General features: G+C 42.0%; 1 protein-coding gene across 2 annotated transcripts; it reads left to right on the top strand.

Moving 5' to 3' along the window:
- Positions 1–2,501: 2,501 nt before the first annotated feature.
- LOC138951613 (myosin-2 heavy chain-like) lies at positions 2,502–13,928 on the top strand. Of its 2 annotated transcripts, XM_070323142.1 has the most exons (11): positions 2,502–2,797; positions 3,234–3,334; positions 4,571–4,697; positions 5,444–5,538; positions 6,300–6,566; positions 6,812–6,976; positions 7,265–7,510; positions 7,841–8,083; positions 9,074–9,322; positions 12,189–12,957; positions 12,988–13,928. In XM_070323142.1, exons 1-11 carry the CDS (start codon positions 2,698–2,700, stop codon positions 13,269–13,271), a joined length of 2,646 nt encoding a protein of 881 aa, XP_070179243.1. In that variant the 5' UTR covers positions 2,502–2,697; the 3' UTR covers positions 13,272–13,928. The 2 variants fall into 2 exon arrangements, with proteins under 2 accessions (XP_070179243.1, XP_070179242.1); XM_070323141.1 differs by having other exon boundaries at positions 12,189–13,928.
- The last annotated feature ends 1,025 nt before the right edge of the window (positions 13,929–14,953 follow it).

Raw genomic sequence — 14,953 nt, 5'->3', positions numbered from 1 at the left:
AAAATAATCGTGTGCGACTAGTACGCTGCGCCTTATTAAAAAAAATGTAAACAAAAAACTCTGTGTGTCTGCCTGTGTCACTGGGTGGGTGTATATCTATGTGTGTGTGTGTGTGTCTCTCTCTCTCTCTCTCTCTCTCTCTCTCTCTCTCAGAGAGAGAGAGAGCTGTATTGGTCAAAACATGTAGATACACTTTGTAAAAACACATCAAAAAAAAAATTTCAGTTATCAAAAATCAAACACTTTCTAGACCTTCGCACAAGAAAACTGTTTTTTCAGGCACATATTCAGTCAGCTATTGACTATGCTTCCACAGTGTGGGACTCTGCAAGTGCAAATACTTTGAAACACTTGGGCAGTTTACAAAGACGAGCTGTTAAATTAATTATTTTTAAAAATACATCTCTTTCCATGACTGATTATAAACGATTGCAAATTCTTCCTATCAAAGAGACCGGCACGGTTGGCCTGGTGGTAAGGCGTCCGCCCCGTGATCGGGAGGTCGTGGGTTCGAACCCATACCTAAGACTTTAAACTGAGTTGGCAATCTAGTGGCTGCTCCGCCTGGCGTCTGGCATTATGGGGTTAGTGCTAGGACTGGTTGGTCCGGTGTCAGAATAATGTGACTGGGTGAGACATGAAGCCTGTGCTGTAATATTACAATCCTCATTTTTTCCTTTCTGTATACAATGTTTCATAAAATTGGTTTTTTTTTCTTTAACTATATCTTCAGTCGTTGTCAGAGAGAGGCCACTGTTTGTATTAATTTGTACCATTTGTTTACTTACAAAATTTCTTTTTTCTAAACCGCAAAAATATTTAGTTATCTTTTCACCCTCTCTAACCCAGCGAGCTCTAGATCTCAATAGAACTCCTTCCATTTTCTTTTGTCGTAATTCGATCAATTGTTCGGGTTTTTTTCATTTAAACATTTCAAATCATATCGTATTCATTTTTTTCAACTTTTTTTCAATCAATAATATTTCTTTCTCGATTTGACTTTCTTGCTCCTTTAATCTTTTATTTTTCGTAATTCCATATGCCACTGCTTTACTGCGAATTTCCATCAATAATACATCAAGTAAGAGCTGGTCCGATATGGTAAACTGAATGTCCTCCGTCTTTAGTTAACTTAAATTGTCTCTATTATAAGGAAAAACTGCATATTGTTCAATTACTCTTTCAATCAAATCATTTATTTCTGTCACAAATTCCCGATCTCGTAAATGGGAAAAATTAAACTTCCAAAAGGAACGCTTCTTTACATGCTCTCCAAATATTAATTCTAATGTAATCATTGAATGATCTGTTCTATATCCAGGCAATATATCGGCATTCAAATATTTATTACAAATACTCTCAGAAATAAGAAAAAAATCTAGTCGACTCTGTTGGAGTGGAGAAGATCTTCTCCGGGTAAAACGTTGAGACTCCGGATTAAATTCTCCCCAAATGCCCACCAAACAGTATTCTTCAATAATTTCTTCCAATTTTCCTCTTGCTTTATCATTATAAATGCTTTTATAATTATAATAATCCCTGACTGGATCAAGAACTAAATTCCAGTCCCCTGCCATTATCACATTTAAAATATGCAAGCGGCCTATCTCTTCATTCAAACTTGCATAAAAATCAGGGTCGTCCTTATTTGGTCCATACACATTCATTAACAAAACATCCACATTCATCATGAAAATGTGCACCATTAAATAATTCCCATTCAAATCCTTGTACACACCTTTAACTTTAAATTCAAAATTATTATTAAACAATATTGCCACACCCCTAGAACTGATCAAACTCTGTATCCCGACTTTGACTCAGAAATTGCTTCATCGCGAAATCTTTTTCACATTCAAGGCCGGGGCGTAACCCCTCGGTGCGTTTTCGAATAAATCGAATTTTGGGGTAAAATCTTTCGAATTCCACTACAAACCTTGCAAGAACTTGACATGATTTTCTCCCTCTAATTTTACCTCTTGAAATTGGCGGCCGGGTAACCATCAAATTCAGTCTGGAGTTTATTTTGGCTGACGTTCTACAACCTTAATTTCTTCCAAATAAAAAGACAACACAAGAGTATCCAGGTTTTGTACATTCTTTATGATTATCAATATTTCGACAGCTTCATGCTGCTTCTTCAGTACATGGGAAAAAGTAAATAATGACGGCGCGTCATTATGAATATTACGTCAGTCTTTCGCGTGCATTATTTCTTTTGCATTCTCTCGTGTTCTCGCACACACACACACACACACTCACAACCTCTCTCTCTCTCTCTCTCTCTCTCTCTCTCTCTCTCTCAAGCGGCGATCGAGCAGTCTCTAAAAAAGAACGATCCAGTTTTTTAGTTTCGTCCTTCAACTTCAAGTTCCGTCTAGACTCTTATTTCCGTTCGTGGTTTTGTTCCAAATTAAAACGGAGAGTACCGCCCGAAAACGAGGTTCTGTTCGTGTCTACACTTCGACGTCACTACCATTGCACATTGTCAATGTGGCGTCATTAAGATGACGACAAATTCTGTTGGCATTGTTATGTCCCTTGCAGAACCGTTTGTGAAGCCAAAAGAATAAAACAAAAACATCAAAATGTGAACAAACTAAGGAACTCGAGACTGTGACTACACCGTGAACATCTGCGGCGATTATCGCCCTTTACATGGGCCCGGTAAAATGAACGGGCCAAATCTTCCTTGCCATGGTGGTTAACAAAGGCATTTTGATATGCAGGCCGATGTTTTTTTGGACGGTGCTCTTCATCGAACTATGGCTGACCATCAGTATCAACGCAGATTCTGGTAGGTAGCAGGAATCGGTTGACATTTTAGCGCCGGTACGTTTTAATTTGATCTGCCGTCTGTACTTTCAGTGGTGTGATTTCTTATTGCGTAAGAATCACAACCAACCTTGGTGAGAGAGACACGTTATCCTTGCATATGACGTTTGCAAAATGGAAGGTTGTTATACTTTCTGAATACAGATCTGGGTAACAGCACCATCACAGATGCTTCCTATTTGACTCCCTTTGCTCCAGCTTGCAAAATGAATTCAGTAGGCCACTATCTTTTGGCAAGAAACCCTTCAGTAAAGAAGTTAAAAGAATACAGGAGGTTACACTAGTCTATTATATATTTTATACCAACCACTCTTCTGAAATAACTTGATGACACGTAACGTGTTTTCCTCGCCGTAAGTTTAAATGTAGCATTGCTGTCTCTTACTTTGTTCAACCAGTGGTGATTCACGCTCAGAGGGAGACGGTAGAGGACCCCGTCCCAGGTGTTGTCAGGCGTCAGGGCATATCTCTGGAAAACTGCGCCGCGGCTTGTGCAAAGGTGTGCATCCCCTTGTGTGTGTGTGTGTGTGTGTGTGTGTGTGTGTGTGTGTGTGTGTGTTGCATCCCATTGTGTGTCAGTGTGTGTGTATGTGTGTGTGTGTCAGTGTGTTGCATCCCGTTGTGTGTCAGTGTATGTGTGTGTGTGTTGCATCCCGTTGTGTGTGTGCGCCGGTGTGTGTGTGTGTGTGTTTGTGTAATTGTGTTTGTGTATGTGTGCGTGTGTATGTGTGTGTGTGCGAATGCGCGTCAGTGTGAACGCGGGATGCTCGTGAGACCGCATCTGTTTGATTACAAATATACTATTTATTTCATATCCACTTTGGAATACTACGACTATGTCGGAACCACAGATGTCCACCCCCGCTCAAATGGAGTATCATACCTACGACCATTGCACCTCCTACCCCCCCCCCCCCCCCCACGCTCCTTAACACACACAAACACTTTGTGAATAACAATAAGGTAGACTGTTCACACAAGACTATTATTCATAAGTCGAAGGCAGCTCAATATCAGAAGTAAAACAAGAAGAGCAAACGCTCGATCGAGTCACTTTCGCAGTTCTGAATATTATATGAGGCATCAGATGGACAGGAAGAAATTGCTATTCACAACACAATGAGTCACGTTCACATAAAATTTGAGCCCGGTCACTTTTATAGTTTCCGAGAAAAGCCCAACGTTAAGTTGTGTGTTGCCGAACAGAAAAGGCTAGTTATCTCCCTTGTTTTTCTGATAACGTTCGTAAAAGGCTACAGATGTAAATACTTTGATGTAAAGAATAATCCTACAAAGTTTCAATCACATCCGATGAACTTTGTCAAAGATATAAAATGTCTAATTTTTCCTTTGACGCTGACCTGTGACCTTGAAAAAGGTCAAAGGTCAACGAAACCATCGTTAAAGTGTAGAGGTCATTGGAGGTCACGACTAAACAAAATATGAGCCCGATCGCTTTGATAGTTTCCGAGAAAAGTCCAACGTTAAGGTGGTGTCTACGGACGGCCGGCCGGACGGCCGGCCGGACAGACTAACACTGACCGATTACATAGAGTCACTTTTTCTCAAGTGACTCAATAAGGGCAAAGTCGTCTTTGGACAGCTCTTCAATGTGCCCAAGACAATTTTCTCTACACAGTTCGATCCAAACAGAAACTGAGAAAGGGTGTTCCAGTTTCAGTTGTCAGTCTTTCCCCTGCTTTCAGTAATATAAGTATATGCCATGTGTGTTCAGGAAGCGGAGATCGCGTGCAAGTACTTCAAGTACCTGAACGACTCCAAGACATGCCTCCTGTCGGCCACCGACAATCCCAAGATCAACCGCATGGCCAGTGAGGCCGCCGGAGGTTCTCCGAGCACAGGTACTTAATGCTAAGATACAGGTCCAAGGAAATGCACACACACAAGCACAGAAGACGTCTTCCTTTGTATACAGACTTGAAAAATACAGATTTCGACAGCCACTACCATACCATGTCACGTACACACAGGTGCACTAACTCAGATTGAGAGGGACAGGTAGGCAGGCACACAGACAGACAACAACAGAAAAAATGCTGCATTCCATTTGCACAAAAACAATTACTAGCTTAGGCCATACCATACAGTGTCTATGAGTGTGTCTCTCTCGTACGCCTGCGTGCGTGCATGTTTGTATGAACGTATCATGAACGTGCTGGAACTAATGTGATGACTTGTTTCATGTTCACTGTCGTGTCAAATTAATGTGCAGTGTGTCTCCCTAAAGATGCTTCTCAGGCTTGTCAGATGTTTTAGTACAACTTGCTGAAATCACAATAATCATAAAATGTGTTTTGAGCTATTTATTGTGGGCCGGTTTCCCGGCGGTTGGTAAAGTAACAACATTACCGAAATAGCAAAAACTAGAAGAGGGGGAGGGGGGTAGGGGGCGCTGCATGTAGCAGGGCTTTCACAATCAATTTCATAGAGTGCGATAAGCACCAGGTTAAAATTTTTTATTTGTTTGTTTGTTTGAATCTCTGTAATGAACCAACAAGAGTCGCCTGGACGTAACAATAAATGAGGGTGTTCATTTCTAACCACCAAGAAGTCGGTCCATGATAGTTATTTACCTTGATTGTTACAGCCCAAGGAAGATCAGGGAAGAAGAGTGTAGCGTCATGGGTAACAGAATTGGAAGAGAAAATAGACGAACTGGAAGATCAGGAATCCGATATAGAGGTAAGAGATCTTACTCTACCATTTTCATTTACATCTCGTAAGAAAATCACAAATAATGACATTGAATAATGGTAAGATGATAAGACATGTACATTGCAAAAATCACCATTGTAAACCCGCAGACTTCAAATGGCACACTGTTGAAAATTATCTGAATTTGTTAATACTCGGCATGCACACACAAAATTGGTAACGAACCGATTTTCCAAAGCCAAAGAACAAATTCCATGATGACCTGATTCTGACTTGCATGCACTACTTTCGCTACCAAGTCTGAAAACTCATGGTTTGTGTGTCTACAGCAGAGCAGGAATAAACAAAGTGCACGTACATGAGTCTCAAGAACATTTCAAAATAATGTATGATGACTTTTTCTTTTCTTTTTTATGGTGTTTAACGTCGTTTTCAACCGTTCAAGGTTATATCGCGACGGGGAAAGGGGGGGGGGGGGGGGGGGGGGGATGGGATAGAGCCACTTGTTAATTGTTTCTTGTTCACAAAAGCACCGATCAAAAAATTGCTCCAGGGGCCCGCAACGTAGTACAATATATGACCCCACTGGGAGAATGCAAGTTTCCAGTACAAAGGACCCAACATTTCCCACACACTGCCTGACCAAAAGCTGTATGATGACTAGAGTCGGGTATCAATCTCAAATAAAAACCAAAATTACCTCACTGAAGACATTCATCCTTAACGCAACATTCTTTTCAGCGACAGTGTCTGAATGTAAGTCACGCTTAACTTTCTTCCCTCTTCAGAATTTAAAAAGCTCCGTCAGCGACCTTCGCGACGAACTGAAGATGCTCCGGAGGAGCCGCGTTTCAGAAGCTCACCGCAACAGAGCGGCCAAGGAGGCTCAACAGCAGGCCTACACTCAACTGACTCGGAAAATCGTAGGTTTGAAAGTGGACGGGGAAAAGTTCAAGGCGGCGGTGCACGCACTCAGCAACATGCAACGTGTCTTGGCCAAGGAGATCGGCGGCCTCAAAGACGAACAGAAGGACGTTCTGCTCAAAGTGGCTGAGGTGATCTGCCTCTTCTTCTAACAATTGCTTGATTGAGCGTTCATGTTACTGGGGGGTCCAAACTGGAAATGGTTAAGGGGCACAACTGAAGCAAGACTGGGGGCCAAGAGCAGGCCATATAATACAATTTGCATCTTGTTCCATTGAATTTATTCTGTTATATTTTTGCTAAGCTAATAACCGCAATTTACTGAGCAATGATCACGTACCAACTGTATTCTGTTTCTCTTGAATGCACACAACAGCTGGAGAAGTCTTCCAGTGACCTGAACACACTGATGGCGTCACTGAAAGCCTCAGACAGCGCCCTGCAGCGAGAGCTAGACTCCATCAAGGACGGCACCAACGACCTGGCCACCAAGTTCAGCAAACTCAGGGACAGGATCAATCAGGAGATCGCCAATAAGCAGGTCCAACTTACTATGCTTTTGCGTTCTGTTTGCTTTGTCTTGTTTCTGGGTATCCAGTTGAATATCCGTATCGTATCAGTCACTTAATCACGGAGACTAACCTTATACACAACCGCGACATCTGTTCTATTTCGAATATGTCTTCACCCCTTCCCATGTGCCCAACTGAACGGGTCTTCTTAGAAGAACGAGCAAAGCTGAGTTTGGTTAAGTTGAGCCGAGTTGAACTGAGCAAAATGCAAGCGCGACAACTGTGTCAATGCTGCCTGTGCCTTGTGCATGTTTCAGATGCCCCCTGGCATGGTGAAGTTGAAGCACAACCAGGGCGCGCTGGCCACGGCCTTGGAGAGCATGACAGACAAGGTGAGCAGTCTGATGGGGCGACTGCCATTCCTGGAGAAGGAACTTCGCGGAACCAACCAGAAGGTGGCCAACCAGGCCATGTACGAACGAGAGCTGCAGTCCAAGCTCAAGGTGCTCTACAAGAATCTCATCGAGGTCAAGAAGTCTGTCCACAACCTCCTGGACCCCAGGGTAAGCAGTGTAAAAACCCACAAACATTGTCTTCCCCAGTAGTAGTCGTTTGGTTATCTTTGTTGTTCTTTTAAGACGAGGGCCGTTCGTTTGTCTGCTGAAAATGTTACGTAAGTACGGATGGCTATGCTGATCCTATTTTTCATCTTCCTCTCTTGGTTCCTCCTCGATGTCCTTATGATTTGCCCCACCAACTCACGCGGAATACGATTTCACAAATAAGTAAAGACAAAAACACCTTGAATGCCATTTCCGAAGTTTGATAATCAGTGATGGTATAATCGTATACAATTGTACATGCTTGTGACTGGTCCAGAAATCTGTCCTCAGTCTGCAGTTAACATGGAGCGAGCCAAGGGTGTGCTAAAACTGAAATCGGACGTGTCGATGCTGGCGGAGATGGACAAGGGTCTGAAGAACGAGCTGCAGGACCAGAGGGAGGACATGGCGCGCCTGGTCAAGGACGTGGCCAGAGTGCAGCTCATGGCTCAGAACCTCAAGGACAAGCTGACCCTCGTGCTGACCGCCAGCAGACAGTTCCAGCAGGACATCGCCACCCTCAAAGAGGGACAGGTGCTCTCTTCTTTCCTTTTGCCTTGTCACGGGGAGAGGAGGCTTTGTAGCTTGAAATCATGCTCATGGAACTTATGTCAATGTCAAGAAACAGTCCATGAGTGGTGTTGACTTGATTTTCTGCACACTTTCGACGTTTACACTTCAATACGTTGTCCTACTTTAAGCTCAGATCCTACCAACTAGTGTGTATGTTTTAACGATAAATCAGACCCGGGAACCTGTACGATTTCGCCGTATTTTGCACGCTTAAATGTCTAAAATACGATCAGTGGAAACAAAATACGATCAAAACAATCCTAGACTATTTTTCTTCACAAGCGCATCCGAGTTTTAGTCACCGAAAGTTACACACATAGGTTGTCAGGGCCAGATTGTCATTCCGGATTATTTAGCCGGACACCGTTTATTTGAATGATTACATATAACTTTACAACTTTTGATCAGTGACAATAGTTTTTGTCATTAAACATTGAAAGAAGCATTTGTATTAAATGTATTGATCAATTCATTTGACAGAGCACTGGACGCGTGCAAAGCATATTTGAATCATGGATGTTCAAATGCTGTGTGGAGTACACTCATACTTCTGAAAATACACCAAGTTCGTTTGACAATATTTCAAGTTCAAAACAGGGGTTCCCAGGTCTGGATCATTTAAAGGACTGGAATAGCGAGCATTTACGTTTCTTAGTCTCCCAGCACACAAAATTGTTGTGTCAGTGCATGTTGTCTTACAGTTTTACCCTGATTACACAGTTCTTCACCCGTCCACAGAGCTTCCCATTCCCATCGCTTCAGCTAATCATGGTTTAAAAGCCAACAAAGATGAATTGGTACAAAACTACCATCAGGTGCATAATAAGAATGCTACCAGTAGAGTTAGTAAGAGATTTCAATCCTGCCACAGTGTCTGTTTTGTTACATTCAATATGCAAGTGCCAGATCTTTTCATTCAGTGTGCTTCAAATCTTTCCATGTGCCTCGCAGAAAAACGGGCTGTCAGTGGTGGAGGTTGCCCAGATGCAGAAGCAAGTCCTGGTTGCCCTCAACCGCCTCAAGACCCGCGAGGCCATCTTAATGAAGCAGCTCAACAAGTACAGGGCCTCTGTCAAGAAAGTAGCCTCACAGGTGTCTCAGTCAACCAGCAGCAAGTCCCGCACCAACAACGTGGTTGTCCAGCTTCAGCACCGTCTCAACCGCTTCGAGAAACAGATGCAGCTGCTCTTTGACAAGACGGTGAGTTATAATCGCATTACACAAATGCCACAAAATCCTGTTCCTAGGCCAAACTTGCCTCATGGCAAACTAGTTGTTTGATTGAACTTTTCTGGGAGACTTCTTAGAATACTTTAGCACGCTATTTTAATCTGCCGTCTAGATTTCACTACCATGTTCAATGTCAGTTCTGTGTCTAAAACACAGTCACGCTTGTCCTTAGACACTCCCGTCGTTCACAGAGTACTTTTGAACCTAGCACAATTGCTTCCGTCCTTGACCTCAAAGGGACAATGCAGGGGTCACAGCATTGCTGAAGCAACGATTTGTTTTTGTGGCACATTACGATATAAACAGTCAAAAGCTTAACACAACTATTTCACAGATGCCTACGCATACCTTTAGTGTTGCAAGCCAAACGAAACTTTATGCGTTTTCTCAGTTCGCATCTCTCGCCAAAATGTAATTAACATTCCCGTGATGTAACGTTCCGGATCTGAAGGCTGTGTGCAGTATGCAAAATTGGACCCAGATGCCATCTTTTACAATTTTCTTACGGTAATCAAACACAATGTCTTGATGTAAAATACCCTCCACAAATGAATTCTCCCTCTCGGGGCTAATTTACTTCCATTCAGGCTTTGACATAATTATTTCACGTACGGGACCTGATGTGAGCCTGGTCGAGGGCGACTCGTTCCTGCTAGGTGACAGATCAAACACGTTCGGCAAGAGATTTATTTCTCGGAGTCAACTTTGTGCAGACTCTCTTCGGTGTCCGAACACCCCCGTGTGCACACATGCGCACGAAAAAGATCCCACGTTCACAGCGAAAGTCTCAGGGCTTGGAAAACACGAAGACACGCATGCATCATCTCTCGTCTCCGATTATCATGATCGTATTTCGATACTTTGACGAGGCAAACCCAATGCTGGTGTGTCGAAGAAGACAGCCACAGCGGGCTTGTTCGAATCAAAGTATCACACCATATCTTCAACGTATTACCAATACCTGTCCCAATATAGACCAGTTGGTCTACGAGGACGTTAAACTCTAATAGTCAGTTAGATCAAAATTAATTCGTAAACAAATTGGTGTTTTTTTGGTGTGTATTTTAAGCATGTTTTATTCATTTTCTTTGATACAACAACAATTGGTGTTTTTGACTCCAAAGTCAATGTCAAACTTGGTCCACTGCCTGAGGCATGCTGAAAGCCCTGGGGGCTCCGTGCACCTGGACGTGACAAGTTCTGTGATTTTAACGCTGAAGATCTTACAAAACAAGAAAAGCGAATCCTCATAGGACTCACCTTTGTCTTACGTTATAAGACTCAGAAATTATCTGCCGCTCTAGCTCCACACGCTTCCAAGCTTGTGACATGTCAGGCGGTTATCAACCCCTGAAAGTGTGTGGCTTTTTAAAGCTCTTGCTTCATAAATCTTTGAGAGATTAATAATTTTCCATTGTTTGACCCTGCTGCATGAAACCTTGAAATTTGACGAAAGTCAACCCAACTTGTGTCATGTTTGGAGGTCATCACTGACTAGCAGTTTGTACCGTTTCAAAGCTCTAGCTTCAATAACATGCGATAAAACGTCCTAACACCGCTCATTACAAAGACTTTCCTAAAAAGGGAGAGAAAATGTATGTTTTACAAGTAAAATTACTATTTCTAGGAATACTCACCTCAATTTAACTAATAGGAGTTACCTTACTTACGAGTGCTAGACTGAGAAGCTTTCCCTAAGCCTAATTTCTGTCTTGGTTGCTTTTTCCCGGCTCAGTGTTTCACAGATTGTCTTCCAGCGGCCAGTGATTTTCATGGACCTTGAACGTCAATGCAAAGCCATTGATTGTTTTTAAAGCCTGAAAAATTAGCCCCCTTATTCGCCTGAACTGGTCAGGTTTGCCTGTAATGCCAACATGTCTTACATTCAAGGGATATTTTATGCAGAAACAGACGATGAGATGTGTAAGCTAGTAAAAGTCTTTGGAAAATAAATAAATACACTTGGCCTGTCTGCTTTTTTGACTCACATGCGAAGCAAAAGTGAGTCTATGTACTCACCCGAGTCGTCCGTCCGTCCGTCCGGAAAACTTTAACGTTGGATATTTCTTGGACACTATTCAGTCTATCAGTACCAAATTTGGCAAGATGGTGTATGATGACAAGGCCCCCAAAAACATACATAGCATCTTGACCTTGCTTCAAGGTCAAGGTCGCAGGGGCCATAAATGTTGTCTAAAAAACAGCTATTTTTCACATTTTTCACATTTTCTCTGAAGTTTTTGAGATTGAATACCTCACCTATATATGATATATAGGGCAAAGTAAGCCCCATCTTTTGATACCAGTTTGGTTTACCTTGCTTCAAGGTCACAGGAGCTCTTCAAAGTTGGATTGTATACATATTTTGAAGTGACCTTGACCCTGAACTATGGAAGATAACTGTTTCAAACTTAAAAATTATGTAGGGCACATGTTATGCTTTCATCATGAGACACATTTGGTCACATATGATCAAGGTCAAGGTCACTTTGACCCTTATGAAATGTGACCAAAATAAGGTAGTGAACCAGTAAAAGTGACCATATCTCATGGTAGAAAGAGCCAATAAGCACCATTGTACTTCCTATGTCTTGAATTAACAGCTTTGTGTTGCATGACCTTGGATGACCTTGACCTTGGGTCAAGGTCACATGTATTTTGGTAGGAAAAATGTGTAAAGCAGTTCTTAGTGTATGATGTCATTGCTAGGTTTAGGTCAAGGTCAAGCATGTGAGTCGTATGGGCTTTGCCCTTCTTGTTTGTGTGTGCATGTAATCTGTCCCGCATTATTTCATAGTGAGTCTGTACACACACAACATATTTATCTGTGTTACAGAAAGCCCTGACGATTCGAATGAAGAAACCTCAATCACAAAAAGGGATCGGCAAACTCCTTCAAGCCCAAGCTCAGACAAATGCCAGAGTGGTGGACCTGCTCAAGCAACTACAGGCCATGAGAAAGCGGATCTCCTTGCTCGGCGTGGACCTACGAGAAACTAAAAAGGATACTCAAGAGGAGAAGGTAGAAATGGCCAAGACAGTGAAGGCGAAAGCGTGGGAAATGAAACAGAAGCAAAAAGAGATAAAACAGCAAGCCGTTCAAGAGAAAAAGGAACTTCTTTTAGCCAAGAAAGTTAAAGAGAAAGCGCTTAAAAAGGACAGACAGAGACAGAAAAAGAAAATGAAAATGACTCTGGAAAGGGAGAAAAAGAAAATGAAAATCGCAGCAGAAAAGAATGCAGCGTTACGGAAGAAAAACGATCAGTTGACACACAAGTCGGCTACAGCGCAAGGCAAGCTGGAAGCAGAAAAGGAGAAAAATAGATCGAAAGGCAAGAAGAAGGCAAAGACAACCATTAAAACTTCAATTAAAACAAATAATAAAAAAAATAAGTCAGAGAAAGAAACCATTGTAATTTCTGAAAATAAGGGGGAAGCCAAAGACGCTTTAAAATCCATGGCACAAGGAAATGCAGTGAAAGGAAAAGGAAAATGGAAGGGCAAAAAAGGACAAGGGAAAGGCAAGAACGGCAAAGGCAAAAAGGGACCGGGGAAAGGTAAAGGAAAGTGGAAAGGTAAGGGAAAGTGGAAAGGAAAGGGGAAAGGTAAGGGAAAGTGGAAAGGAAAGGGGAAAGGTAAGGGAAAGTGGAAAGGCAAGGGAAAGGGGAAAGGTAAAGGAAAAGGACCCAAGAGTGGAACGTTAAAAACAGAAAACTCTCAAATAAAAATTGCCCAAAAAGGTGGCAAGACCCAAGCAGTCATGAAAGAAAGCAAAACTATTACTAAGGGCAAGCCAGGAGGGGGAAAGGGCAATGGAAAGTGGAAGGGCAAAGGGAAGGGCAAAGGGAAAGGCAAAGGGAAGTGGAAGGGCAAAGGGAAGGGCAAAGGCAAAGAGAATGGCAAAGGCAAGAGGCGCTGAAGGGGAAAGTGGCAGGCAAACTAAAGAAGAGAAGCAGCAGATTAAAGGATGCCAGAGGCCTTGTGCTGGATTAGACAACACCCAATGAAAACCTTGGGACCATGAGCCAGGCACCTGAGCATGCCTTAATCGCATTCCAGCGGCGGAATAGTGGGCAGATGTGAGCACCACAGAGACACAAACAAAAGACAAACTTTTCTCACATACATTGTGACGACCGACTCTCGACTGCTTTGTACTTCTGAAGTGCATGCGAGCACATTGTTTTCGTGACTGTTTTTGAATGTTATAAATATTTGATATAGAGATTTGTAAGTTTGTGCAATATATCGACTGATATCGACATTTTTAGACTGACGTACTTCACATATTGAGCATCTTTTTTTAACTCTTTTAACCTGTCCTTGTATTCACTTTGTTTTCTCGACATTTATTACACTACCCTTGAAGTCAGATGTATTTTGTTGCACCATCTCACATCAATTTTCAAGCCATGACTTTGTTGACTGATATGTTTGACCGACAAATCAAAGTGCATGTTATTGCTGTAGTTTTCTATGATGTCTTTCACTTAATGCTTGAAACTTTACATGTCTTTTCCGAAACATTTGTGTTGTGTGAAGTTGAATAAAAAATGTCTACTCAAGAAAAACAAGAAGGGCAAAGCCCATACGACTCACATGCTTGACCTCGACCTTTAGGGTAACTAAACCTAGCAATGACATCATACACTAAGAACTGCTTTACACAATTTTCCTACCAAAATACATGTGACCTTGACCCAAGGTCATCCAAGGTCATGCAACACAAAGCTGTTAATTCAAGACATAGGAAGTACAATGGTGCTTATTGGCTCTTTCTACCATGAGATATGGTCACTTTTAGTGGTTCACTACCTTATTTTGGTCACATTTCATAAGGGTCAAAGTGACCTTGACCTTGATCATATGTGACCAAATGTGTCTCATGATGAAAGCATAACATGTGCCCCACATAATTTTTAAGTTTGAAACAGTTATCTTCCATAGTTCAGGGTCAAGGTCACTTCAAAATATGTATACAATCCAACTTTGAAGAGCTCCTGTGACCTTGACCTTGAAGCAAGGTAAACCAAACTGGTATCAAAAGATGGGGCTTACTTTGCCCTATATATCATATGTAGGTGAGGTATTCAATCTCAAAAACTTCAGAGAAAATGGGAAAAATGGGAAAAATAGCTGTTTTTTAGGCAACATTTATGGCCCCTGCGACCTTGACCTTGAAGCAAGGTCAAGATGCTATGTATGTTTTTTGGGGCCTTGTCATCATACACCATCTTGCCAAATTTGGTACTGATAGACTGAATAGTGTCCAAGAAATATCCAACGTTAAAGTTTTCCGGACGTCCGGACGGACGGACAGACGACTCGGGTGAGTACATAGACTCACTTTTGCTTCGCATGTGAGTCAAAAAGACTAAAAAAGAAAAATTATTTTTGTGACAAAATATACACATTTTATGCATACATGTACTATTGTACTTGACTTTTTGTACAAGACATTTGTTCTAAAATGAAGTTTCACCCAAGTTGGGTTCCTTTAACCTCTTTTTTGATATGCATAAAGTCCTCACTCCATCTCACTTCGACGCAATAAAAACAATGAAGCCATGTTCTGATCTTCAAACATCTGTCACATATGTT

Source organism: Littorina saxatilis, linkage group LG17 (assembly GCF_037325665.1).
Source record: "Littorina saxatilis isolate snail1 linkage group LG17, US_GU_Lsax_2.0, whole genome shotgun sequence".
NCBI classification, from domain to species: domain Eukaryota; kingdom Metazoa; phylum Mollusca; class Gastropoda; order Littorinimorpha; family Littorinidae; genus Littorina; species Littorina saxatilis.
This window is presented reverse-complemented; position numbering and strand designations above follow the sequence as displayed.

Coding starts and splice junctions, on each gene's coding strand:
- LOC138951613 (XM_070323141.1), top strand. CDS start 2,698: ATGGTGGTTAACAAAGGCATTTTGATATGCAGGCCGATGTTTTTTTGG. Junction 7,511..7,840: donor ACAACCTCCTGGACCCCAGG/GTAAGCAGTGTA, acceptor ATCTGTCCTCAG/TCTGCAGTTAACATGGAGCG. Junction 8,084..9,073: donor CCACCCTCAAAGAGGGACAG/GTGCTCTCTTCT, acceptor TGTGCCTCGCAG/AAAAACGGGCTGTCAGTGGT.